Consider the following 26,861-nt stretch of genomic DNA (forward strand, 5'->3'; position numbering starts at 1 on the left):
TGATAGGCCTTATCTTCCTTAGTGTGCTACAATGTCTTTTAACAGTTCATCATTCATAGTAAGCTCATACTGTACATTAATAATGGATGCATTTTGAGTTTTGAGGAAACTAAACAAATGGCTTCAACAAGAAAACTCATATGTTTAATCTTAACAGGAATAAAAAAGTAAAATATGGGGTAAGGGAACTGTCAATCGAATTTGTGCACATAAATCAAATGTGTGCATATTATTCTACAGTTATGCATAAATAAAAAATTTAAATATTTGTCAAATCATACATATAGTGTGTATTTTCTCTGTAATCCGTGTTCATAATCTTCTAATCACAGAGAAAATACACTACATATTATATGTATGTTTTGACTTAAATGTTTACATTTCTATTTATTTATGCACAACTGTAGAATATGCACACATTTGATTTATGTGCACAAATTAAATTAACAGTTCCCTTACCTCCATAGTAAAATACAAAAACATCCCACACAATTACATCACTATAAAAACTATTCATATATAATATTAAAAAATACAATGCACACAGTATTTGTTGTTTATCTTTATTTAATGAACAACATCACTTGTGTAGCAGGCTCGGCCTCAGGTGACAGGTTTCAGGACCATCTAAAAAAAGGGGAACAGAACACATGGATGGAGCAAAATTAATGCAAAAAATCTCATTACACTTAAAACAAGTATTTACCAAAAAAATAACTTATTTGACAATTTTCACCTGTTTCAAGTACATTTTCATTTGAAATAAGTAGAAAAATCTGCCAATGGGACAAGATTTATCTTCTCATTACAAGCAAAAAAATCTTGTTCCACTGGCAGATTTTTTCACACGCAGGCACGCACACACATACACACACGTCCCATCTCAAAACCATCAACTGCCTTATAAAAATACCAGTAGCAATGTTAGTGTATGACAACTTCTTCATAATTTACAGTACTGTCAGCTTCACAGCTAAAGTTGCTGAACTTACCTCAGATCCGTGTTTGTTTCTCCGGGGGAGGCAGCGGATCCGCCGGCTGAGTTACTCCTCTCTGGCTGGGGAGAGCGATTATAAACCAACCACAACTCAGGGAATGGATTATCCTTTGTTGTTTTTTTGTCAACAAAGTGGTGTGAACAAACAAAAATGTTGCGCGGTGGTTTTTTAGATGTAAAGCCTCCAGCCCGGTCCGTGGCTTCAGAAAAAAAGTAAACAAAGCAGCGCATGGACCTGTCTCTTTGAAGCTGGTTTGTGGTTGCAGCAGTCTCTATCTGACCACTCGTTCAGGTGCTCCCTCGAGTTCTTACATCCAACTGCCGAGACATGTCGTTCCCGAACCACTTTTTTTCTTAGAAATATCCATTTTGTCCCTCTTTGTCAGAGCAATGTTGCCACTGTTTTCAATGGAAAAACCCCAAAACGGAAGTGAACTGCTTAGAGGGGAGGAGTTTAGGAAGTAGAGCGGAAACGGCCGGTAAACTTGTCTATAGAATTGAACACAAGTAGCTAATTGTTTTTTGTTGTGAGTCCTCAGTCAGCTTCTCGGGTTCCCTGCCATCTTCTGTCATGTGTGCATCCTCATTCGTTTTTTTTTTTTTTTAATTATTATTAGTTGAATTTTTGGGACAATTTATTTTTATATCTACATACCTGAGATCTCAGATGGGTTATTATATATATTTAAATCTCTTTTGGTAAACGGAAAGAAAAATCTTTTGTGACCTGTAAAGGAAATATAGCTGTGATCTAACTTTTGTGATCTAAAATTTTGATCCTCACTTTCTGTTACATTTATTTTTTTAATATGTGTTCATTTATTCATGTACTCTTTTGAGATACTGCACTGTAAATAATCTTGTGGGTTCAATATATTTTTTTTCAATATATATATATTTCTAAATTCATCTGTTGCAAGTGTGGTATCTGGGGTGGATTTTGTCTGATTTAACAGAATTAGGCAGGTAACCTGCAGTCTCCTCATCGAACTTTGAATAGAAATGGCCTCATCTCTTAATTCAGGGGTGTCCAAAGTCGGTCCTCGAGGGCCGCAGTCCTGCATGTTTTAGTTGTTTCCCTGCATCATCACACCTGATTCTAATTAACGGTCATCACCACCTTGTCATCAAAGTCTGGATAGTTCTGTTGATGACCAAGCTCCTTGTATCGCGGTTTGATAAAAAAGGAACACATCTAAAACATGCAGGACACCGGCCCTCAAGGACCGACTTTGGACACCCCTGTTTAATTCATTTAATTATCCCGAAGTGACAGGAGTAGAGAGGGGTTACATAGGACATTATAAATTAATTTCATACCTATCCCACCAGCCCCACCGAGGTCCAGTACATTTTAACACAGTTTTAAGACATGTAGTATGTACGCGGCTTGTCTTAGACAAAAGTAGGGGGGGCTCCATGGAAAAAAGGTTGGGAACCACCTTTTTTCACCGCTCTAGTGGATAGGTGTGTAGCCAGACTTCTTTCACCCTCTAGTGACTAGAGGGTGAAAGAAGTCTGTACTCTTTATTGCAGAATGGAAGTGAGTTCTCTACTTGCAGTTTGGATCGCTTCGTAAGATTGCAAAACGCCAGATAAACATTGGAGAACTTTGTAAATAGAACTGAACTGATTTCAAGGACATGGGTAGGTTGGCGACAGGGAGTGTTATGTATTTATTTATTTTTTTTATTAATGTTCATTGAAGCATCTGGTTTTACTCGAGTTACTCGAGAACATTTTTATTATTTATTAAATGACTTTAAGAACAGACAATTCTATTGTTCATGTCATCATAAATCAAACTATTACTTATTACTTTAATTTGTACCCTGCAGTCTAACACCTTCTGCTCAGAGATATTAGACGAGTTCAGAAGGATGTCAGAGTTTGGACACAGGTCTCTTCTGATTGGTTGAAGCTGCGGTGGTAGGTTGACCCCAGAGTCGCAGACGGCTGACTCCTCCATCCGGGGCGATCACAAGACGGACATGGCTGACCAGATGGGTCATGGTCAGGTCAGCTTTGCTGTAGTGGTGTCTGTGATGAGGGCGGAGCTGCAGAGAAGAAGGAGGTTGTGATGATGATGCTCCTCACGGCATCATGGAGATGATCAGAGGTGTCAAGTAACAAAGTACAAATACTTTGTTACCTTACTTAAGTAGAAATTTTGGTTATCTATACTTCACTGGAGTAATTATTTTTCAGACGACTTTTTACTTTTACTCCTTACATTTCTACGCAATTATCTGCGCTTTTTACTCCTTACATTTTAAAAACAGCCTCGTTACTCTATTTCATTTCGGCCTTTAAAAAAAACTATCCAGTTAAATTGCTCCATCCGGATAGAGTGAATTTGGTTGTGGTTGTTTCAGATGTTCTTGTCCAGTTTTGTACTTACATCCGTTCCCTCAGATTCCTGCAACTAAACTTGGATGTACATTCCAATAAAGGTTAGGATAAATGGTAACATGCCTCTGAAGTTTGACTTTTTGCACCATTACAATACTTATAGGCAACTAGTCATCATATCTGCTGCTCTCTGAAACACATGTTAATGCTCAATAGTACACATATATGCTTCTTTAATATATTTACATTATACTAAGATGCATTCATTTTCAATGGCTTTTGTCCTTAATGGCTTTTTTCCCCCTTACATTACTTTTACTTTTATACTTTAAGTAGTTTTGAAACCAGTACTTTTATACTTTTACTTGAGTAAAAAACTTGAGTTGATACTTCAACTTCTACAGGAGTATTTTTAAACTCTAGTATCTATACTTCTACCTGAGTAATGAATGTGAATACTTTTGACATCTCTGGAAATGATGCCACAGACCTACCTTCTGAGGGGGCAGAAGGACCTCCCATTTCACAGAACTCCACTTGGTTCTGACAGACTGATCCTCTTCTTCAGGGTTCAGGAGGCAGGCCTCAATCCGGCAGGAGTCTGGGAAGTTACCTGGATGATCATGTTGAATGAGTGAGTTTGATTTCAGGTGAGAAGAGACCAAAAGAGCGGAGATGTGTGTCTACCTTTGAAGTGGTTGGTGTCAACTTCAACGCTGCTGATCAGACCAACATGACCAAGACGAAACACCGCCCACTCTGACCCGGGCACTTGCAGGATGCCCTGCCCATCCACCTGTGAGACAACCAGCAGGGGGCATTAAACTGGTAGATTTTTTTTTTTTTTTTTTTTTAATTTAAACTTTAAGGCAGGGTGAAAAGGGTATAAAATTAGGAAATAATTACAGCAACAATGGTGAAGATAACAGATTCACACAAGAAACAAAAACAAACAAAACAAACAAAAAGCACAAGGACAGCAAGGTACAAAAATCAAAAGAGCAAGAACTGAGTTATGGATGAGTGCAGTTTCATGACAACCCTATTCATATTATCAATCTTTTTCATACATTTAAAGTAGTTGGTAAAAAAAAAATGTAAAAATATAGTAAAGTAGGGAGTATTTCCACTCCACTTACAAGTGTGAATATGATATTTACCCAAAATAATCACCAAGTTGATAATGTTTGAATATTTAGGATCCAAGTTATCCATATAATAGATAACATAATTGTAAGTAAAAACAGGAATTTCCTCCATTTTTAAAGATAACTTCCAATTTAAACCTGTGAAACAAATCATTAACAGTATATATAGCTGATATTATTTAAAAAAAAAAAGAGCAGTTACAATTAATTGCTTATGTGTGGACTTTTACAGCGGGAGTGTTTGTGAAAGTTTGTTACAGAATGGTGGCCAGTGGGGTCTGGATGGTAGGAACAGCCGGAGTAGTAGGATCCTTCCAGATAGTGCAGACCATATTAATTAATTAATTAATTGACTGAAGTAGCAAAGCAACTCCCATTTTCAAAATGGCAGATCACCATTGGAAATAGTCTTGAATTTCCTATGTTTGGGGAATCAAGGGATACAGCTGACATACTCAATGTCGTGGAGAAGGTGGAAACTTCTTGTCTTTAAGGCCCCTCACAGACTCAGAACTTCTCGCTACGCTGTCATCAGTGTTAAAAACTCAGTCAAGTGATGTTTGAGAATGAGTAATGTTTGGAAATTAGAGAGCATAAAACCAAGGAAACCTGAAAGGCAGATTTTTTTTAAGTTAGGCTATTTTTGGACAATAAATGAAAAACATTTCAGTAATTAAAAAAACTGTATTTAAGTCAATGAGTGTGGAATGTTTTTACAAAAAAGACTAAACCTTTTTTCCATGTAACATCTTGAAATGACAAAAAAACATTTACAGAACGACAGGAGGTTTTATGAAACACCCTGATGCTTCCAGGCTTTCACATAATGGAGAAGTGGGAGTCTTAAAAATGTAGGATTCGTAAGAGTCGCACAGTCTCCAGACTTTGACAAATTCCTGACAAATGAGGAGTTGAGGAGTTGAGGACTTTTTTTTTCTTTTTTTTTTTTTAGAAATTAAAGATGTTGTCAAAGGAAACATTGTAAATACTACTGTGAAGGGGAGATTTAGAGACCAGCTTTTATGAACGTGGGAGTCATTTGATGAGTGAAGTTCACTTTCACGATGAAGGAACCCAGTAGAGTAGTGCTGAGGTGGTCTGTCTGAATGTGTCTAACAGCTAAAGAGGGCTCTTCATCTGTAGGTCCCCCAGGATGGTTTGCAGTAATCCTTTTTAACATGATTTGTTGTTGTGCAGCCTTGCCCCTGCTTTTTTAAAATGATTGTTGCCTCTCACGTTCCCCCTTTGAGTTTTTTTCTGTTGGTACGTGCAGCATCCAGTTAAGCTGCTGGCACACACCTGATTCTCATTTTCATCATTATCTTCTCTGCTAGTTTATACTGTACATCTGAGGTCCTGCTCACCACTACTTGCCAGCCCTTTAAACATCCAGTAATTCCTAAGAATCAACCTAGTGTTGCTTGTTTGAGTTTTTTTTCACCCTGAACTTTTGTAATACTGTTTTTCTGTCTGAATTTTTTTTAAAGGTTCAAGCCCCTAATGAAGTCTTCTACAACAAAAGGTGGAAACACATTTGTGGAAGCTAATCACAGTCACCACATCAGTGATCATTATGACTGAAAAGGAAGTGGGTCAGAGAGTTTCATCTGAATGGGACATTCTGCTGCAGGAAGAGCTGGCAACCTACTGGACCTGCGCTGTAAGAATGAACACTATGGAAGTGGGTCAGTAGTTTGAGAGTGTTGGGTAGACCTTGATGACAACCTGGTGGTGAGCCTGTCATTTGAATCAGGTGTGTTGGAGAGGGGCAACATTTAAATCCTACAGGAAAGTGTTTACTGAGGACCAGGGTTGAAGAACATTGTCTGAGCTAATACTGGATATTAGCATAGCGTTATCTTCTTCTTATTCTCCTATCAGCTGTTTCCTATAGGGGTTGCCACAGTGAATCATCTGCCTCAATCTAACCCCATCCTCTGCATCCTCTTCTCTCACACCAACTAACTTCATGTCCTCTTTCATTATATCCCTAAATCTCCTCTTCGATCTTTCTCTAGACTTCCCTCCTGCCAGTTCTAATCTCATCACCTTCCATTTCCTTCTTACAGATACTGTTACACATCCCCCTTCATACCTTTTTTCCACTTGTTCCAACCTGCTTGCACATGCTTGTTCACCTTTTCCATACTCTTCCTTAGTTTGTTCCTCTTGGGTTCCCTTCTTAGGTATTCTGTCTTGTTGAGACCTTCATTTCTCCCTTGTCTAGGGCATATCTCTAGATGTTCATCCACCTGTTCCCTGCTCTCAATACAGATCAGAATATCACCTGGAAACATCATAGTCCATGGAGACTCCTTTTTAAACTCTAGTAAGTCTGTTCATCACCATAGCAAACAAGAGAGGGCTCAGAGCTGTCTCTGGATGCAGTCCCACCTCCACCTTGAAATCCTCTGTCATGCCTACAACACACTCCACCACCATCTTACAGCTCTCATACATGTCTTGCCACATTCTATGCTACTCCAGACTTCCTCATACAATACCATAGCTCCTCTCTCATCACCCTGTCATAAGCTTTATTAAGATTTTCAAAGACAAAATGTAGCTCCCTCTGACCTTCTCTGTACTTCTCCATCAACATCCTCAAAGTAAATATTGCATCTGCATTTTTTTTTTTTTTTACAAAAAAACATACCGTACTGCTGTTCACAAATGCATACTTCTGCCCTTACTCTAGCTCCTTTCTGTGACTTAATTGTATGGCTGATCAACTTTATGTCTCTGAAGTCACCAGGACCAAATATCTTTTCACTCTTCATCCTCTTCAGTGTCCTTCTCACTTCAGTCTTACTAATCTTTGCTACCTCCTTGTCCACAACAGTCACCTCTTATACTCTTTATTCACTTTCATTTATCAACTCTGTGCAGTACTCTCTCCATCTTCCCATCATACATTTGGCTCCCGCCACCACATTTCTATCTCCATTTTCATCCCCCCAGCCTGCAGCAGGTCTTTCATCTCCATTTCTCTTCTTCTCCAACCTGTATAAATCAGTCTCTGCCCCCTTGCTGTCCAACCTATCATACAAATCATTATATGTCCTTTGTTTGGCGTTTGCCAGCATTACCTTCACCTTAGGTTGCATATACCTGCATTCCTGTCTATCCTCTTCAGTTGTATGTGTCCCACTTCTTCTTAGCTAACCTCTCTCTGTACATTACCCTGCACTTCCTCAGTCTACTTTCCTACCAGAGGATACACCAAGTGCTCTCTTACCTGTCTCCCTGATTACATTAGCAGTTGTCCAGTTATCTGGAAGCATCTCATGAGACCAGAGCCTGTTTCAACTCATGTGTCATGTGACCAATACTCCTCAAAACACAAAGAGGAGGCATTTTCACAGGTCCCTGTAGAAATGAATGAAAATATAAATGGACGGGCCGCTCAGTGGCGCAGTGGGTTAAGCGGCGGCTCATATACTGAGGCTACAGTCCTCCTGCAGCGGTCGCGGGTTCCAATCCAGCCCGCGCACCTTTGCTGCGTGTCTTCCCCGTTCTCTCTCTCTACCCCTTTCCAGTCTGCATCTCAATAAAGGGCCACTAGAGCCCAAAAAAATAAATAAAAAAAATATATATATAAATGGACATATCTAATAAGTGAACTGGAGCTAATGGAAATTATGTAGTTTGGATTAGTGGTGGGGAAAAAAATCGATATTGCAATATATTGTTGCGCTCTGTCGCAATAAATAATCGATAAACTGACGGCAAATATCGATATTTTATTACAACACACATAATGGATTTACGCGGTTGTCACCGCACTATTGTTCATGCACTTCAATTTTTCCAGCTGTACAGTGTTTAGATTTACAAGACTAGCAGGCAGTGAGGTACTATACAAATGCACTTTCTTTGTACATTGTATGAAGTTTTGTATAATAATTGTATAAATGCATAACTACAGACGTTTTCCTTTTTATGGGTATTTTTTCTTTTTCAGTCACATATATCGTGATATATCGATGAAATTTCTTACAATATATTGAATATCGTAGATATCGTGTATCGTGATATTATCGTTATCGTGGGCCACATATCACCACTGTATTGAATCGTGAGTTACCCGTATTGTCCCACCCCTAGTTTGGATCCAGATCCTTCAGGACTGAAGAGACACTGACAGGATCAGTCAGTCAGCTTTAGAAGAGGACAGATGTTCTGAAATATCCTATGTAGCAGAAAAGATTCTGAATGTAGACTTAAATTAATGTAATGGTATTTGAAGCCTGTTGTGTTGCTAATACAAATATGAATAGGGTTTGTGTCAGTACGCAATAAAACATGAAGGTCTGTTAAGGGGGGAGGGGTGGGGGGTAAAACCTTCAGCTCTTTGGGTCGGTCCAGTCGCCGGGCTGTTTCCCATCCATCACCCATGTTAACACCTCTGCCAAAGCCTGCAGCACATAAACCGGACAGTGATTCCGGTTCGTCTGATTCAGAGGTAAACACAGAGTTCTCTAGAATACACAAATTATTTGAAATTATTTGAACCGATCATGTTGCGTGGATGTCCAAAGTGGGCATTGCTGTAGCCAAGGCAGACACCGCCATTGCTCTGTGCCACCAGATCCACCTGCTGATCGGAGGAAATGGACGACCAGTCCCTTTGCCCAACGCCATACACCCGCAGCCGGGCTATCCCCCCATCTGAAGACACACAGATGACTGTGAGACAGTGTGGGTGTGTGTGATGGGTGTGTGTTTGTAGATGTGAACCTGTACCTGGGTACATGTTGAGCCGCAGGTGCGTTACTCTCCTTTTAAAGTTGACCTTGAAGTAGTTGTGGCAGCAGTCCAAGTATCCTGGTTCCAGCTTAGACATGCCCACCAACTCAGGCCATTCCTCTGAGCACAGCTGTCAACAAAGTCAGCTGCCAGTCAAACTAGAAGTCTGACCACATTTCCATTTTACTTTAATCAGCGTACATAAAGAAGCTCAAAGCAGAACCTCTCTCTGTCAGGACAGTACAAAAGCGGTCAGACGGTAAACTTTCCAAATTGAGAGACTGGTCACCCGACATAGAAGTATTCAGGAAGGCCACAGACAACATTCATGTATCTATATAGGCTGTGAGTTGATACATAGGCTGATGTACATCTAACTGTGTGCCATCCAGGACTAACCTGGTATTTCCAAACCAGAAACCATGGCTTAGCCAGGACGTGACAGCAAACATCAGTGAATGGAATATTCTATCGAGAAATTAAAAGTACAGGCCAGCTTGATAGGCTGTGCAAATCAGTCAGAGCAGCAAAAAAGTCACATGTAGGAAAACTGACAATGACTCCTGCAGCGTGTAATATGGAGCGTTGTCTTTGTTTAATGGCTGGCTTAAGCCAGTTGCCATCACTTAACCATGCAGGTCTGTCTTGACTTCTGCTCTGTGAGATAAAATATCTTGTTGTTTTGTTAATTGTATTAAGAGACGTGTGAGCTCATGTTAGCCCGGTCCTGCTCAAGGCTGAAACCAGTTCTGAATTGGCCTGTATGGGTTTGAGGTCAAAGCTTATCAAAGCAGCCATAATCTCTTTCCCTGGTTGAAATTTGCCAGAGGACACCAGCTGGACTGCTTCTAGATCAACACCTTCTGCCTCTTGCAGCAGCTGGATCCTCTGGTTCAAAGGCCTTCACATTTCCAAGCACATACAATTACATTTACTGAAGTCTAGCTATTTGTTAAATCTTTATCGATACTTTTATCTAGACATGCTGTCTGTACACATTGTACAAAACACCTATTAGAATTCTTAGTCATAGCTTTAATTACCGTATTTTCGCGACCATTAGGCGCATATAAACGTCTTCTTTTTTTTTTAAATGTGCCGCGCCCCCAATGACACAGTACGCCCATTGTGTTATTGTAAGGCGGACTTAATTGAGGCCACCATGAGAACGTTAAAGGGGGAAGGGGGGCGCGTGAATTGTGCGTGATTTGCGGACGTAGTAGAGTCCAGCATGAGAAGTTAAAGGGGGGAGGGGGGCGTGTATAAAAGAACAGGTATGTGCTTTATACAGAACATTGTTGTCTTAACAACGCTGAAGATGGCAAAGAGACACGCTTATGAAGCACAGTTCAAACTGAAGGCTATCAGCTACGCGGAGGAACATGGGAATCGAGTAGCCGCAAGAGAATTTAAGATCAACGAGTCGATGGTTCGCAAGTGGAGGAAGCTGGAAAACGAACTCCGACAGGTGAAGAAGACGCAGCTGAGTTTCCGCTGACACAAGGCGAGGTGGCTCAACTTGGAGGAATGACTTGAGGGGTGGGTCATTGAGCAAAGAGCGAGTAGAAAGAGTATTTTGATGGTCACTATTTGACTGAAAGCAGTAACACTAGCGGAAAAAATGAAAATTGAACATTTTCAAGGAGGTTTGTCTTTGTGCTTATGCTTTATGAAATGGTGCCATCTTTCCATCCGGGCCAGGACAACGGTAGCTCAGCAACGTCCGGCGGATTATATTGAAAAGCTGGAAAGCTTCCGCTCCTACTGAAGCAAACACATCGCCGACAAACGCATCCAGCCCAGCCACATCACCAACATGGACGAGGTGCCGCTCACGTTCGACATCCCGGTGAATCACACGGTGGAGAGGACGGGGACCAGCACGGTGGGGGATCCGCACAACGGGGTATGAAAAGTCATCATTCACTGTTGTGGTTGGCTGCCACGCTGATGGACAGAAACTGCCGCCTATGGTGACTTTGCCTAAAGAGACTTTTCCAGCCGGAGTCAATGAAGCGATGGATGGACGATGGAGACCACAGTTTCACAAAGAGTGGAAGGCAGCGCCGGGCAAGTTACGTCACAGTTTGCGGATGGATTGTTGATGCGTGGGCCAACGTGTCTGCTGGGACTGTTGTTTGGGCTTTTGCAAAAGCCGGCATTTCCGAGGGGCTGCACGGCACGGAAAGTGACTCTGACAGCGAGGAAAGTGGGACTGGCACAGTTGATTTAGCACAGCTGTTTAATGCAGAAACGGAGGATGAAGACTTCGACGGGTTTGATTAATGCAATAACAATTGTAATAACTTAAATGAAGCACAATCAAACTAAGTTTTTCTCCCGCTCTATTTTTAAATATGCACACTTGTATGCTTGTGTGTGTGTTGTCGTAAGGCGGCGCGCCATGTGTGTGTTTAGACGGCGCCTTTTCGTTCGGTGCGCGGTATGTGTGTTTTAAATACAGAAATGACACACATAACTGACGCTGCGCCTTTTGCGAAAATACGGTATATTATTATATATAATCCTTACTACATGCTTGCACTTCTGGTTAGAAGCTACTGCATTTTACTTCTCTGTAATTGTGACACTAAAACTCAATCTAATCAAATCTCTCTAATCTAATCTATTTGTTGTAGTTGGAGTATTAAATGTGATGCAGAAGCATAAGTCACTGATAAACCTCTACTGCTACCATGGTAACAATTTTATTGGCCACTGCACTACTGCAACTGCTACCATTCTGTCATTACAGCATCGGGCTTACCGTGGCAACAGCAGCCATCTCACTGTTGGAGGCAGACATGCCAGTCCGGTCTCCTTCCAGGGTGAAGGTAGGTAGTGATTCTGTTTTTAATAAAAGCAAAAAAAGGAATGGTTCTGTTCTGCACAAAGAAAAGTTCTCTCAGAAAAAAGGAAAAGTTTTCTTCAGGAAAAAGAAAGTTCGGTATTTTTTTCTCATATTTCACAACTGTCTGCATATGGAGTAGTGCTACAAAAAAATAAAAAATGTTCATATATAGTTTGACGTTACAGACATTACAGATGTAAATTTTCTGGTGCCACACAGGCCACAAAAGTCAGCTAAAAGTATAAAGTTTACAGAAAGTGTTCCAGCGTCATGCAGGGTGATGCAGAGATGAGAGACTATGATTGTATAGTTGTGTTGAAATGTTTTTTTCAGGCATTCTGGTGGACCAGTATTGTGTCTGTGCAGTTTGGGTTTAGCTGTCTTATGCGGCTGCAAACATGTTGTTTAGTCCTGATGTCAACTTCCTTTCATGTATATTTTGTAAAAATTGTTGAGTGTGAATACAGTGAAGACAGTGTAGAAGTGATGATAATGATGATGATAATACAGATTAGTTTTTACCTAGACAGCCTGCTTGGATGGAGATGTGAGGGGAATGATTTCCAGTAAAGAAAGATGTGTCAACATCGATGCCACAAATCAGTCCAGGTACTCCCAACTGGATGATGCACCAGTCATGACCTTCAACAAAATATTACACATCAAATGTGAAAGAGGTTACAATGAAACCAAAAACATATTGACTCAAGACTGTGGAGTGTTGTCTGTACTGATTCAGTTAGACCACAGTGGGAGGACTGTTGTGTGTACAGCAGTTTGACATGGGACACTAGTGCAACAAAGGGGGTGCTTTTTTTAGTTAATAATTTATTAATAATTGTCTGACGCCAGTTATTAATTATGTAAATAAATGATCAAAATAAATAAATCAAATGGGGTACCTCCTTAATATCAGGAACTAATAACCAAACAGCACAATCAGTCTCAGAATAACTGTTATTCCACCAGGGGTGGCGCTATAGAGTAACAGAGAAAGAAGGAGTTTGAGCACAAGCTTTTAAACCAGCTAATGTTACAAATATGTGTAAAATAACCACAAACAACTTCTCTTCTTCAAATGAATCAGAATGTAATTACACTAAGGTTAAAGATGGTGAAACAACACTTGCAAGTTTATTTATATAGCACATTTCAGCAACAAAGAAGTTCAAGGTGCTTTACATAATAAATGTATGAAAGGTGAACAGGGAAAAAAAAGTTACAGTGCAGTGGCAGTATAAAGAAGAGTTAGATGTAAACTACAGTTACTGTACAATTGAGAACTAAATTGTACATTGTTTAAAGTTAAATTCAGAATAGTTCAAATATTTCCATCAAAGGCAGGTCTATTACTTTTATTTAGCAAATGCTTTAATCCAAACTGACTTTTTATTTATTTATTTATTTTTATTTAACCTTTATTTAACCAGGAAAAGAAACCCATTGAGATTAAAAATCTCTTTTGCAAGGGTTTCCTGGCCAAGAGGCAGCACAAGATTTCAGATATTAAAATTTACAGAGGTGTGATGTGAAATATTAAAATCAAATAAAATCAAATGAAACAAAAAATGGAAATAAAACAAACAAAATGGAAATCATTTAAAACAGTTACAAATCAGAGATGCTGTCTCAAGTGCACTCATTCTAGACTTAAAATCACTCAGTGGAATAAATTCTGTTATTTTTAGATCCTTTTGAAGTTTGTTCCATGTATAAGGGGCAGAGTATGTGAATGCTCTTTTTCCTTGCTCTCTGCACACACATGGAACAGAAAGCAATAAATGATCATTAGAGCGTAGTCCATAACAATCAACATTTCTCAGTGTAATTAGGTCACTGATGTAGGGTGTCAGTAGTCCAAGTATTGCTTTGTATATAAAAGGTATACCAGTGACACAACTTCCTGGTGGACAGTGACGGCCATCCGACTCGGGAATATAGTTCCCAGTGACGGGTCAAGGCCCTACAACCAGTAATGAACCTTAGAACAGCATGGTACACAGAGTCAATCTTACTCAAACATTGAGCTGAGGCATTCATGTACAGCAGGTCACCATAATCTAAAATAGGTAAAAAGGTTGATGCAACAAGACGTTTTTTAACATTAAAAGAAAAACACAATTTATTTCTAAATAAAAACCCCAGTTTCAGTTTAAGTTTCAGTTTAATTTTAGCTGAATAAATGCTTGCTAGATCGTATCAAAAGCCTTTTACAGCGATACAATGGCATTAGTAGGGGATGATCCAAAGGCAATAAATAATTGTGTCGTCTGCATAAAAATGCATATTAGCATCAGATTTGTCCCACGTCGTTAATATACATAATGAATAGGAGGGAACCTAATATAGAGCCCTGTGGCACCCCCTTGTGGACGCTCACAAAGTCTGAGCACAACCAGCACAACTTATCACTTTTGTGGCAGCAGTGACAGTACTATGCTTTTTCCTGAAACCTGATTGCAGTTTTGAGAGAAGGTCATTTGAGTATAAAAATTCTTTAAGTTGCTCACATACCAAAAACTGAGAGGACAGGTTTTGTAAATTGTTTAGAACTATTTGGCTTATCTCAGGACCCCTGTGCCGTTAAAAAACATGTGAAGTGATATCACAAATACCGAATGCAACTTATTTAAAAGGTTTAAAGGTCACTAAAAACTTTTAAGAGCGAATTAATCCAGAGAGACATTGAGCAGCCAATTGACATGCTGCCATCTTGGATTGGGGACTTACATCTGAGAGAACAACACAAGCAAGAAATCCCATAGGAGAGTCCAGCTGGATCAGTGCTGGTCAGGCTGCTGAGACTCAAGTTGGACACAGGTGTTACCATGCTAGTGGTAGGGTTTTTTGGAAGCACAAGGTGTCTTTCACTGGCTGAGCATAGTTTTTGGGAGGGAGTGTAGCTCTGGATGACCAGACATGCTGCTGCATTCTGGATCATCTGCAGAGGTTTAACTGAGCACGCAGGAAGGCCGACCAACAAGGATTAGTCAATACGTGACCAGAGCCTGAACCAAGAGCTGTGTCGTATGTTCTATCAGGTAGGGTCTGATTTTCCTGATGTTGTAGAGCAAATTGGCAAGACCGGGAAACCAAGGCAACATGCTCCTTAAAGGTCAGATGGCTGTCTAACGGGACACCAAGGTTCCTAGCAGAAAATGTGGGCACAAGTGTGGTGGAATCCAGCTGCACACTTATTTTAGGAATGACTGGCTGGGCAGACAATAAGCTCAGTCTTGGACAGATTTAGCTGAAGGTGACGGTCCTTCATCCATGCAGAGATATCAGACAGGCTGATATTCTCATTGAGACGGCAGTGTCACCAGGTGGGAAGGAAAGGAAGATCTGGGTGTCATCGGCATAGCAGTGGTAGGAGAACCCATGAGAGCTGATGATTTCACCTAGTGAAGTGGTGTATAGTGAAAAGACAAGACGGCCAAGCACCGATCCCTGTGGCACCCCTGTTACCAGCTCATGCGATCTGGACACTCGTCCTTGCCATGATACTCTGAAGGATCTTCCTGAGAGGTAAGACATGAACCACAGGAGGACAGATCCTGAAATGGCAAGCTTTGACAGTGATGAGAGGAGGATGTGGTGTTTGACCGTGTCAAAGGCAGCAGACAGGTCAAGCAGTATGAGGACTGAGGACAGACCAGCAGATCTGGCAGCCCGTAGTGACTCAGTAACTGACAGAAGAGCAGTTTCAGTCGAGTGGCTCTGCCTAAAGCCAGACTGATGTGGAACATACAGGCAGTTGTCGTGAAGGAACTGTGAGACCTGACTGAAGGCTCGTTCAAGAAGTTTAGACATGAATGGGAGCAGTGAGACCGGCCGGTAGTTTTCAATCTGTGCAGGGTTGAGTGTGGTTTTTTTTAGCTGTGGTGTGACCCGCGCTTGCTTGAAGGCAGATGGAAAAATGCCAGATTTAAGAGAGGGGTTAATAATGTGGGTTATTGCTGGTTTGATGGTAGGTAAAATACTCTGCAGATGAAGGGCCCGGTGGCGAAGCTGGTAGTGCAGCCGCTGTTAAGTTCCCCCATGACTTCAGCACCAACTTCAGGGTGGGGTTGGAAAGGCCCTTTCTGTGTGGAGTTTGCATGTTCTCCCCGTGTTCCCCTGGGTAGCTAATGTGAGCTTCCCTCACAAAAACATGCACACAGTCCTGGGCTATACATGTCCCCCCTCTGGGCTCAGATGGGGTGGGGAGGATCTGGCCGGAATAACAAGATCCTTCCATGCGCTACGTCCGACAAGGGAAAGAGACAAGTGAAAAGAGGGGCCTCCTCACTCCTCAAGTAAGAGGGAGGCTTGAGGTCAGTGCAGGGCCCTCCCGGGGTTGGCAGAGGGAGAGCAATGCCCAGGATTGACTTAAGAGCACTGGGTGATTTAAAAAAAAAAGAAGAAAAAAGCATGGGATCAAGAGGTTGGTTTTGAGCCGACTAAAAGTTTTGATTTTGTCCTCATTTAAAAATTGCGTTGCTGTAAAAATGACAAACATGCTTACATAAGACAAACAGACAAAAAGCAAAGAACAAACAGAAAACAAGTGTGTGTGAAGCATACAGGTCTGTAAGTATTTTTGAATGTCTGTGTTACATACATCCATCTATGAACATGCAAGTACTCATGTACTCATATACAACTACATTTACACACACACATGTATATATATATACATGTGTATATATATATATATATATATATATATATATATATATACATGTGTATATATATATATATATATATATATATATATATATATATATATATATATATATATATATATATATATATATATATATACATACATACATACATACATATATATATATATATATATATATATATATATACATATATATATATATATATATATATATATATACATACATACATATATATATATATATATATATATATATATATATATATATATATGTATGTATGTATGTATGTATGTATGTATGTATATATATATATATATATATACATATATATATATATATATATATATATATATATATATATATATATAGAGAGAGAGAGAGAGAGAGAGAGAGAGAGAGAGAGAGAGAGAGAGAGAGAGAAAGGGGTACACATAGACATCTACAGTAACAACAATCGGACAATAATATTAATAATATTAACAACCCACCGCCCAGGCCCCACACCTCAGCCGGGAGACCAGCCCAAGATATATATATATATATATATATATATATATATATATATATATATATATATATATATATATATATATATATATATATATATATATATATATATATATATATATATATTAATGCATATATATTAATGTTATTAACCATTAATATATATGCAGAAAGTAGTAAAAAAAAAAGACCTTCGATGGTGGACTGAAATCTATACTACTTCATTTAGTCCTCAGAAAGTGAATTAGTGTCTGTACTACTCCCATAACATAATAAATTGGTATTTATACAGGTTCCCTCGAACCTCAGATGGTGGTTCCATTAGGCTTCATTAAATGGACTGGCGTCAATACTGGTGTCGGTAGACATCAGGTGGTGTTGTGGTGGCTATAGTAGTCCTGTTTGATCTCAGATGGTGGACTGGTTTCTGTACTCATTCTGTTAGATCTCATTAGTGTCTGTGCTGGTAATTCTAGAGTTTTTAATATTTTAATAAAGGAACCACGTTTAGATTCCAGCTTTCTAATGTGATGAGGATTCTTCCTTAAACATCAGGGGTACTCCTGGTGTTCCATAGGGTTCTGGAATTGGACCTATCCCCTCCAATCATTACGATTCTTTACCTCAGTTATAATTTGATCTTCTCAACTATTCTCAACTTTAGTTTTGCAGGCATTTGCGTGTATTCCCTGTAGATGAAAGTTTGTTTCACACAAGGCAGTCACAAGTGGTTAAATTGGCTCCCAAACCTGTAGACTCTAATTTAGTTTTCATATAATCGCTGTTGGAGTTGAAATGTTAGAATTACAGGAAAGTTTTAGACACTTACCGGGTATTCTTTTCCTCCTCGTCTCCCATCCATCCATCCATTTTCCAAACTCTGTGAAGGCCGAAACGATGAACTCAGGTGGTTCTTTCTGGATGAAAATATGGTATTCTCTGATTAAATAGCTTTCCAACTTCGCCACTCATCAACTTTCTACACACCTGATTTGTCATCTGTCTTCATTCAAAATTATGCATTAATTTGAGATATTTTTACTATGGAGAACAACAGTTTTTTGTACAAGTGCATAAATAAGTTAATTTCTGGTGTAAAATTGGACCTTACCCTAACCACAAACAAGGTGGCTCTGTGATCAGCAGTGTTGCCTTACACCTTGAAAGTCTTTTTGTGCAGGGTTTCCATGTTTTTCTTTGTATGAGTTTTCTCCAAGTGCTCTAACTTCCTCTCAAAATCCAAAAACATGTGTGTAATTAATTAGTAATTCTGTATGATGGAATGGTGACCTGTCCAGGTGTACCACTGTAGAGTGAAGATAGACTCCAGAAGATTCTGAATAGAAATATTCAAGCATAGATGATTGGTGGTTGGAGTTTAAGATGGAAATAAGTGAAGACTGAGTTACTTTTGGAGCTGTCCCAGACTGTGTGGTCAGTAAAGGAACTCCAACTTTTGATCTCCTGAGATGCCTTTACCGTGATGTGATTTCCAAGTATTTTATTTTTAGTCAAATATAAACTAGAACCTCAATTAAAGTTGTTCAGTCAATGAGAGCTAGCAACACGTTGTGATGCTGCTGTCTTCTTAAATATTTGCATGTGCGCTACAGTAACTGGGGCATCTTTGCTCTTAAAACAGTTGGGGTTTACAAGCAGATGTTTTGACATGTTTATTGACTTTATGTGGGTCATATGAATTCACAGAAAATGTAACACTGGTCTCACAGATGTGTCTCAGACTGACTAATTTCCTTGGCCATTCTAAGAAATTGGGACCTTCATGTTCTGGGACAGAGGTGCTGTACTAATACCAGCCAGTGAGTGTTAGTCCAGTGAAAATTTCATATACACATGTTAATGCCCCCATCTTTTAATTCTAAAATCATCTGTCAGATCTGTATTTACTATAAAACAAAGACTCTGAATGTCAGGTCACCTCAAAATAGGTTAATAAGATCAGAGTTTTACCTTCAGCAGGTTTTTAGCTGGAGCGAACCACTCGTCGGTAGCAAAAATAACCTGGAAAAAGGTCAGGAAGAAGAAAATGTCATCAGAGGCATTTTACTAAATGAAAACCTTAAACAGTTTAAATTAATGCAGCTTATCCAGACAGGCTGGTGAACATCAAAGTCATCTTGGATCATGAACATCTTGCTTTTTGCTTAATAACAACATATAATGTCCCAGTCCATCTGTAAATCTTCTGCTCAATGTTTTTCTTGTGTATAAAACCCTGAGATATTTAAACACCTCACTTCAGACCTTGAATGAACAGTTCACCTTTGTCTGACTAAAAACCATGGTCTCCGATTTGTAGGTGCTGATTCTCTGATGGCGCCAAAAAAACCCCATCCTCCTCACAAAGCAAAGATGAAGTCCCAACACCACCGAAGTTATAAACAGGTTTATGGCAACCTGGGCCCAGCTATAAAGAGCAGGCTCCCCCCTTTCTCTTTCTCTTTTTCTCTTTTCCTCCTGTCTTACTCCCAGGTTCTCTCCTACCTTGGACGGTCTGTCCCATGGAGTTCTCTGGGAGCTAGGCTAGGCTAAGGCCACATCTCCTATTTTAGCATGAAGAGCTACTAGCTATGGGCTGGCCTTCTCCATGATCGTGACTGAAGAGGCGTCTGGTAGGGTTGCCACCCGTCCCGTAAAATACGGAATTGTCCTTTATTTGAGAAAAAAATGTTGCGTCCCGTATTGAACTAATACGGGACGCGATTTGTCCCGTATTTTCATTAACGCCCCATACACACATCAACACTAAATTTAACAATAATGAACAAAATAAAACACAGGAAACATTAAGGCCAGCAAAATCTTTATGGCGGGACAACAGGACCTGCTGCGTCTGTGCCCAGATCTTTTTATGTGCCAGACAGCGCTGCGGGGAGGACTCAGGCTTCACCTCCAGGTAGGAGTTGGGAATTGGAATTAAAAGTTCCGTATTGAACCAATACGGACATATATTATGCCAGGCCCGGTTCTACGAGGGTGCATAAGCAAGCATTGCACCCTCAGTTTGTGTTTGCGTGCTCAGTTGAAAAAAGACGAAAAGAAAACTGACAAATGCGCCCGCGTTAAGCCTGATTTATGGTTCTGCATTAAATCGACGGCGTAGCCTACGGCGTTGAGTAAGCGGCGACGCGCACCGTACGTTCGCGTCCCCACGTATTATACGCCGTAAGTTCTGCGTTGGTGCAACGCGGAACCATAAATCAGCTCGTCTCCGTCACGCATCTGCGTCCAGCAGTTACCTGCACCAGCAAGACGCTGCTCTGATTGTGGCTCACAGTTTATGAAAACCCCAAATAAAAAATAAATTAGAGAATATTTTATGAAATCAATAAACAATTCCATCATCAAAATTATAACAAATAAAGGTTCAACATATCTTGCTTTGCATGTACAGTAATACGACTAGGTAATATATTAGTTTCACCTTTTAAGTTGAATTATTGAGATTAACTTTTACACCATATTCTAGTTGAATTATTGAAATAAGTTAACTTTTACACCAAATTCTAGTTGAATTATTGAAATAAATTAACTTTTACACCATATTCTAGTTGAATTATTGAAATAAGTTAACTTTTACACCATATTCTAGTTGAATTATTGAAATAAGTTAACTTTTACACCATATTCTAGTTGAATTATTGAAATAAGTTAACTTTTACACCATATTCTTCACCTGTAGCAATATTCTACACCTTGGCTGATGTGGACATACAGAGCATAGGAAGCTATTTCAGCTGCTATATGGTTGGCTGTCTGTACAGTCATGCAATTCAATGCTATTAAAGAACACGTTTTTTCATATAAAATAAACACATTTTTATGCAGTTTAGAAGTTTTGGGGCTTTTTTTTGGCTCCTGCGCTGCTGAAATCGGCGCGTCCTTTATTTCTATTTCTGAAAGGTGGCAACCCTAGCGTCTGGTTGCCTTGAAATGGCAGCCATAGTCTGCAGCGCTGCCACAAGTGACCTGCAAATGTTCCGAGCCCCAGATGAGCCGAACGAGGGACCCTTGCATGCCTCGGCGTGAACGCCTTTGGACCGACCTGGACCTGAGGAGGCCCAGCTACTGAGCCCATGCTGCATCCCCTCACCCACGGAGATGAGGAGACCAGAGAGATAGACGCTCTTTATCAGTATCACCTGCGGAGCGTAACCATCCAGCTGTTCACCAAGGAACGCTGACCGGCCGGACCAAACCACCCTTTTCTTCAAACACAAAGATCCACGTTAGGGCTGTTTTGTGTCTGGGCAGAGAAACATAGTTAACACATTTAACTAGTTTAGTTTTGAGTTGTGAGCCGGACCGCTGATCCCGTCACAACTGTGTTTATTAGTTTAAGTGTGTTTGCTTATTTTATCGTTTGTCTGTTGCATCAACTCTGCTGGATCTTGATGACATGTTCTTTCACAACAGAAAACAAAGCCCTTCCTCATTTCCCAGTTGAATGACCAGAGCGCACATGTGAAATAAGTTTCACATTGGTGTGGGAAACATCAGAAGAGCTTGGTTTTCTGGTGGTAAGACGTTATTCTAGTGTCTTGGGTTTTACTTTTCTCCTCTCACGCGAGACTCAGTCACCACGTGACACACGCACGCACGCACGCACGCACGCACGCACGCACGCACGCACGCACGCACACACACACATATATATAATCTGAAGTTTGGGTTAATGTTTAATTAGTTGTTGTTTATGTGTAGTTTAGGCATCAGAATTTATCCCAAGTGTTGTTTCGCTATCTTTTAACGCTAGTGTAAATAAATTCTCATTAATTTGAATGAGAAAAGTTGTTTGTGTTATTTTTTTATACATGTTTGTCACAGCTGCTGGTTGCAAAGGTCTTTTACTCCTTCCTTCACTGTTATTCTGTAACGCAACCCCTGGCAACAGGCTGGCATGTATGGAATAACAGCTACTTTGAGACTGATTTAGCGCTTTTAGTTATTATTTTCCTGATGAGTGAGGTGGTGCCCCGTTTTGATTGATTCATTTTGATCATTCATTTTGATAAGTAATTTCTTTAGTAAGTTCTTTATTAATCATTAATAACTATCATAAGACGATTATTAATAACTCTTTTATAATTGAACCAACACCCCCTTTGTGGCACAACAGCAGGATGATTTGAACAGGTGGGTTTTTGAGTTTTATTTTAAATTATGATTCTTTTTTTTTTACTTCAGAACGTTATTCTGGACAGAGAACTCTGAACTGGATTAGCCAAACTGCTGTGAATGGATTTTTTGATATAAAGACTGGATATAGGACCTAGAGAATTGCTCTTTGGAGTGTGTGCCTAATTATTGACCTTTTTTGAAATGAGATGTCCTTGTTCGCTCCACCCTCCAGATCTGTCTTTTCCGAGTGTCACCTGAACGCAACCTCGTCTATCCTTCTGATTGTAGATGAACAGCACTTGGATTCCTCAGCATATATGCCTTCTCTCTCTTCTACCCTGTTGCCAGAGCATCAGCTAACTTGAATCTGTTTGTATCCTGTTTGTGACCTGCCTGACTCTAGTGTTCCAGTCCTGTTTCTCTTGACCTCACCTCTCGTCTAGCCTGTCTGAACTTGTCTGCTCAGCGTTCATTGAGTTATCTGGTTTTTGACTCCTGGACTGGCTTATTTGATTAACCTCAGTATTGGATGGATTATTTAGTTTCTGAACTTGGACTGTACTCACAAATAAAACCTAATCTTCATTCTGATTCCTGAGTCTGTGGTTCCTGTGAGTCCTGTCTCTTAAAACCGTTACATCATAATCTTTTGTTTATGAGCGAAATTTTAACATGTTCCATTGTCAAAAACACCTGTTATAATTTAAGATTAGGTCATTTCTCTTTCATGACCACAATCTGTGCCTTCATGACTGGATTATTGGATTTCATTCTAACTAGGTCTTACACACTAGATTCTTAATGGATCATTTTAAATGCTCATGTTTCCTGGATAGAGGATTTCTTTGTAGAAGTAATATTGGGTCTTGACAAGAGCAGATGTCTGTAGACATAGTCATGGCTTCTGGGGGGGGTGGTAGTCAGTGGTGGACAGTAATGGAGTAAATTTACTTGAGTACTGTACTTAAGTACATATCCAGAGGATTTGTACTTTACTTGAGTATTAGATTTCTTTGGTACTTATTACTCTTACTTGAATACATTTCCAAGACAAATATTTGTACTTTTACTCGAGTAAATTTCTAGGAAGGCTGAAAAGTACTCGTTACTTTCAAGTCTGCTCTTTTTTCTTCTTCCCTAAAATCCTATTGGACACAAGCTGTTTGTGTCAAAAGAGGAGACCTATCACAGTGCACGCTCTCCACTGGGATGTACGTAAAGCGGAAATACGTCAAGCCTCCTCAAAACGATACCACCAAAGTAGCCTGCGTTTGTCAAGACAGAGCCGCAACAAGTCAAGACAATCCGCTGAGTCGTCTGAGTCTGATAATGAGCCGGACTCGGAGCAGGGACTTTCACAAAATCCTTGGCCGTATCTTAACTCAATGTTTGAGTTCAACCGAGTAAAAAACGAGGGCACAGACAAACCACAGACAAAATTAAAAAATTAAATTAAATTAAAATTAAATTAAAATTAAAAAATATAGTAATTTACTGATGTGGAAAATAAGACATTTACTCTTACTCTTACTCTTACTTTTACTTAAAGTAAATTTAAAAGCATTTACTTTTGGATACTTAAGTACCTTTAAAAGCAAGTACTTTTCTACTCTTACTCGAGTAATATTTTGACTGAGCTACTTTTACTTGTAATGGAGTAAATTTTGACCAGTAGTATTTGTACTCTTACTCAAGTACTGGGGTCGAGTACTCTGTCCACCTCTGGTGGTAGTCTACAGAGGTGGGCTTGGGTCTGGAGGTCTGGAGGACCCGGTTCAAGCCCTCGAATGGCAACCAAGATGAACGCCCTGGGACCCCTGAGCAAGACCTTAACCCTAATTGCTCAATGGTGTGTGTGTCTCAGATGTAAGTCGCTTTGAATAAAAGCATCTGCTAAATGACAGTAGTAGTAGTAGTAGTAGTAGTAAGATAAGATAAGATAATCCTTTTAATAGTCCCACAGAGGGGAAATTTGTAGTAGTAGTAGTAGATTACTACCTCTATTAGACTGCTCTGTCCAGAACACATGACCACATCTGGACAACAGTTCTAGCCAGGCCACATGACACAGCACGCCTTGCTCTCCGCTGCTCTATCAGAAGCAATGTTGAGAGCATGCATGCTGAGCTGTCTTGGATGATGGTGGAGGATCAACTAGCATGCAGCCTTATTCTGTTTTTGAAAAACATCTGTACATTACGCAAACCTGGCTTCTTGCTTATGCAGCTTCTACCAACAAATAATAGACACAGCTATGATACCAGACTGGCCCTAGGTAATCACTTTTCTCTGCCTATGCCCAAAACCAATGCATTGAAAAAAACAGTAATGTATAGAGCAGTCGCACACTGGAACCATCTACCCCCATGTATAGCTGCAATAAACAAGGTGTCAAGTTTTAAAAGGAGACTGAAGCAGTCGTGGTTCAGAAGGAAGTCATGATCGGTCCTAGGTATATATTGTGATTATTGTGCAAATTGTATGTATATTATATATATTATAAATGTAATAGTAAATATATTCTAAATCACTGTAGGCTATGAGTGTATATATAGTTTAGAAGTATGAGTATATTATAATGTATGAGTGATGATATTATGATATGTAATATATTTATACTACTATAAATAGAGGTATGGGTATATTATAAATTATAAAGTTGTTGCAAACTATTTTGCTCAAAAGTGGATACAGATCTGGTGATAGTAGCAAATATTGTTACTTAAGATGTGGGTGGTTGGATACTTAATCTTTTATTTTTGGTTCAATTTATTATTTCAGGAATTGTAGTGAATGTTTTTCACCCTTTTTGAGTTGGATTATTGTTCTTTTGTTAGACCCTCCAGAAAAACGCGGGCAAAAATCCTTGATTCCGCGGACTAAAATCCTTGATTCCGCGGGCTAAAATCATTGATTTTGCGGGCTAAAATCATTGATTATGCGATTAAATGTGCGGGTTTTTTATGTGCTTTTATGCAGTGAAATTGCGGAATATGCTGTAAGTTGCGGAATATGCGGAAAGTTGCAAAATAGGCCTATGCGAAATATGCAGGAAGTTGCGGATTCGGCGCTGAGCTCTTCCCTATATAAATTCAGCGGGTCGTCTGATCTGAGGTCGTAAGAGAAAAAAAAGGAGAGCGCGGGTGGAGAGGAGAGACGCGACCGGCCCGGGGGCCGGCCGCCTCTCTCCTCTCCACCCGCGGCTCGGTGCTCGGGTGATTGCCGGGCGCACCGGCGCGACGAGGGGGACGAGACAGAGCTCCGTCACACCCCCCCCCCCCCCCCCCCCCCCCCCACGCGTCCGCCGCCACTATCCCCCAAGTGGATGGGAACGTGCGACCGCCTCCGCCGGCCCTCGCAGGCGCAGTGGTACGCGGTCAGCGCGGATCCTGAGTCCACCGGCAGCCGCGCCCCCAACGCAAGCGGGGGGACTCTCTTTTTCCTCTCACCCCCGCGGGTGAGAGCTGCTGTTTGGGGGGTGCGGAGGTCCCCGGGCGGGTCCCGCACATCGCAACCGGGCGTCCCGATATGTCACTCACAACACTCCCCCCTTTTTCCAAACTTTATGCGAAAATGTCGGCGATGATGCGGTGAAATCAAGCGAGCCCCGCATAATTCGCATATTCAGCGCGGACATATGCAATATTAACCCCAGTAAAAGTGATTTTTCTGCACCAGACATTGAAATCCACGGAAGGTCTGTAAATCCACGGACAGCCGTGAAATCCGCGAAAAATTCCGCGATCACGGAATCGCGGATTCCTGGAGGGTCTATTTTGTGTGTGGACCCCAGGAAGAATAGTCTTACCATGGTGAAGACTAATGGGGATCCTTTTTAATAAACAAATAAACAAACAGCCTACAGAACGCTGCTTTATCTAAGAACCATTACCATGTCTACAGCTGAGTGCTCTATGCAGGACACATGTCCACATGACAGCTCTAGCCAAGGCAAATGACAAAGTCCTAAAGATCACTTCTCCAGTCAGAAGCCATGACTATGTCTACATACATCTACTCTTGTCAAGACCCAATATTACTTTTACAAATAAATCCTCTAGCCAGGAAACATGAGCATTTAAAATGACTGCTCTAGCAACCTACCATCTACCATTAACAATGTCTACAGTCGACTGCTAAAGCCAAGGCTCATGAACATTTCCATATAGGCTATGAATGCTGTGGCTCTTCAGCCTTAGCTGAGACCAGAGCTGCAGGAGGATGAAAACTGTCCATGATGGTTTAAACCAGACAATGAATGGTAAAGTGACTCACTTTCCCTCCAACTGTCTCACAGGTCAAATCGTTGAACTGCAGGAAGTCAGGTTCATCTGCCACCAGTTTTGTTGTCCTCTTCTGGGCCATGTTGAGGTCTTTTTGAGACTCGTCTACAGAAAGAGTATTCTGGAAATATTTGTCCGCTGAAAAGGAAACACTAGTGCAGT

General features: G+C 40.3%; 1 protein-coding gene across 1 annotated transcript; it reads right to left on the reverse strand.

Moving 5' to 3' along the window:
• Positions 1 to 2,723: 2,723 nt before the first annotated feature.
• On the reverse strand, positions 2,724 to 26,837 carry allc (allantoicase). The gene is made up of 11 exons (XM_061707437.1): positions 26,692 to 26,837; positions 19,246 to 19,296; positions 18,104 to 18,191; positions 12,620 to 12,739; positions 12,014 to 12,093; positions 9,244 to 9,376; positions 9,013 to 9,168; positions 8,842 to 8,915; positions 4,037 to 4,145; positions 3,844 to 3,962; positions 2,724 to 3,054 (listed from the first exon to the last, which is right to left on the reverse strand). The coding sequence occupies exons 1-11, from the start codon at positions 26,779 to 26,781 to the stop codon at positions 2,881 to 2,883; spliced, it is 1,194 nt and encodes a 397-aa protein (XP_061563421.1). The 5' UTR covers positions 26,782 to 26,837; the 3' UTR covers positions 2,724 to 2,880.
• Positions 26,838 to 26,861: the final 24 nt, after the last annotated feature.

Source organism: Cololabis saira, chromosome 18, assembly GCF_033807715.1.
Source record: "Cololabis saira isolate AMF1-May2022 chromosome 18, fColSai1.1, whole genome shotgun sequence".
Taxonomy (NCBI): domain Eukaryota; kingdom Metazoa; phylum Chordata; class Actinopteri; order Beloniformes; family Belonidae; genus Cololabis; species Cololabis saira.

What these genes read in the sequence shown, in the direction of transcription:
- allc (XM_061707437.1), bottom strand. Translation starts at nt 26,781, where the DNA reads ATGGCCCAGAAGAGGACAACAAAACTGGTGGCAGATGAACCTGACTTC. An exon ending in CATCCAAGCAGGCTGTCTAG is followed by an intron (nt 12,094 to 12,619) that starts GTAAAAACTAAT and finishes TATTAAAAACAG; the next exon opens with AATCACTACCTACCTTCACC. An exon ending in AGATGGCTGCTGTTGCCACG is followed by an intron (nt 9,377 to 12,013) that starts GTAAGCCCGATG and finishes CTTTGTTGACAG; the next exon opens with CTGTGCTCAGAGGAATGGCC.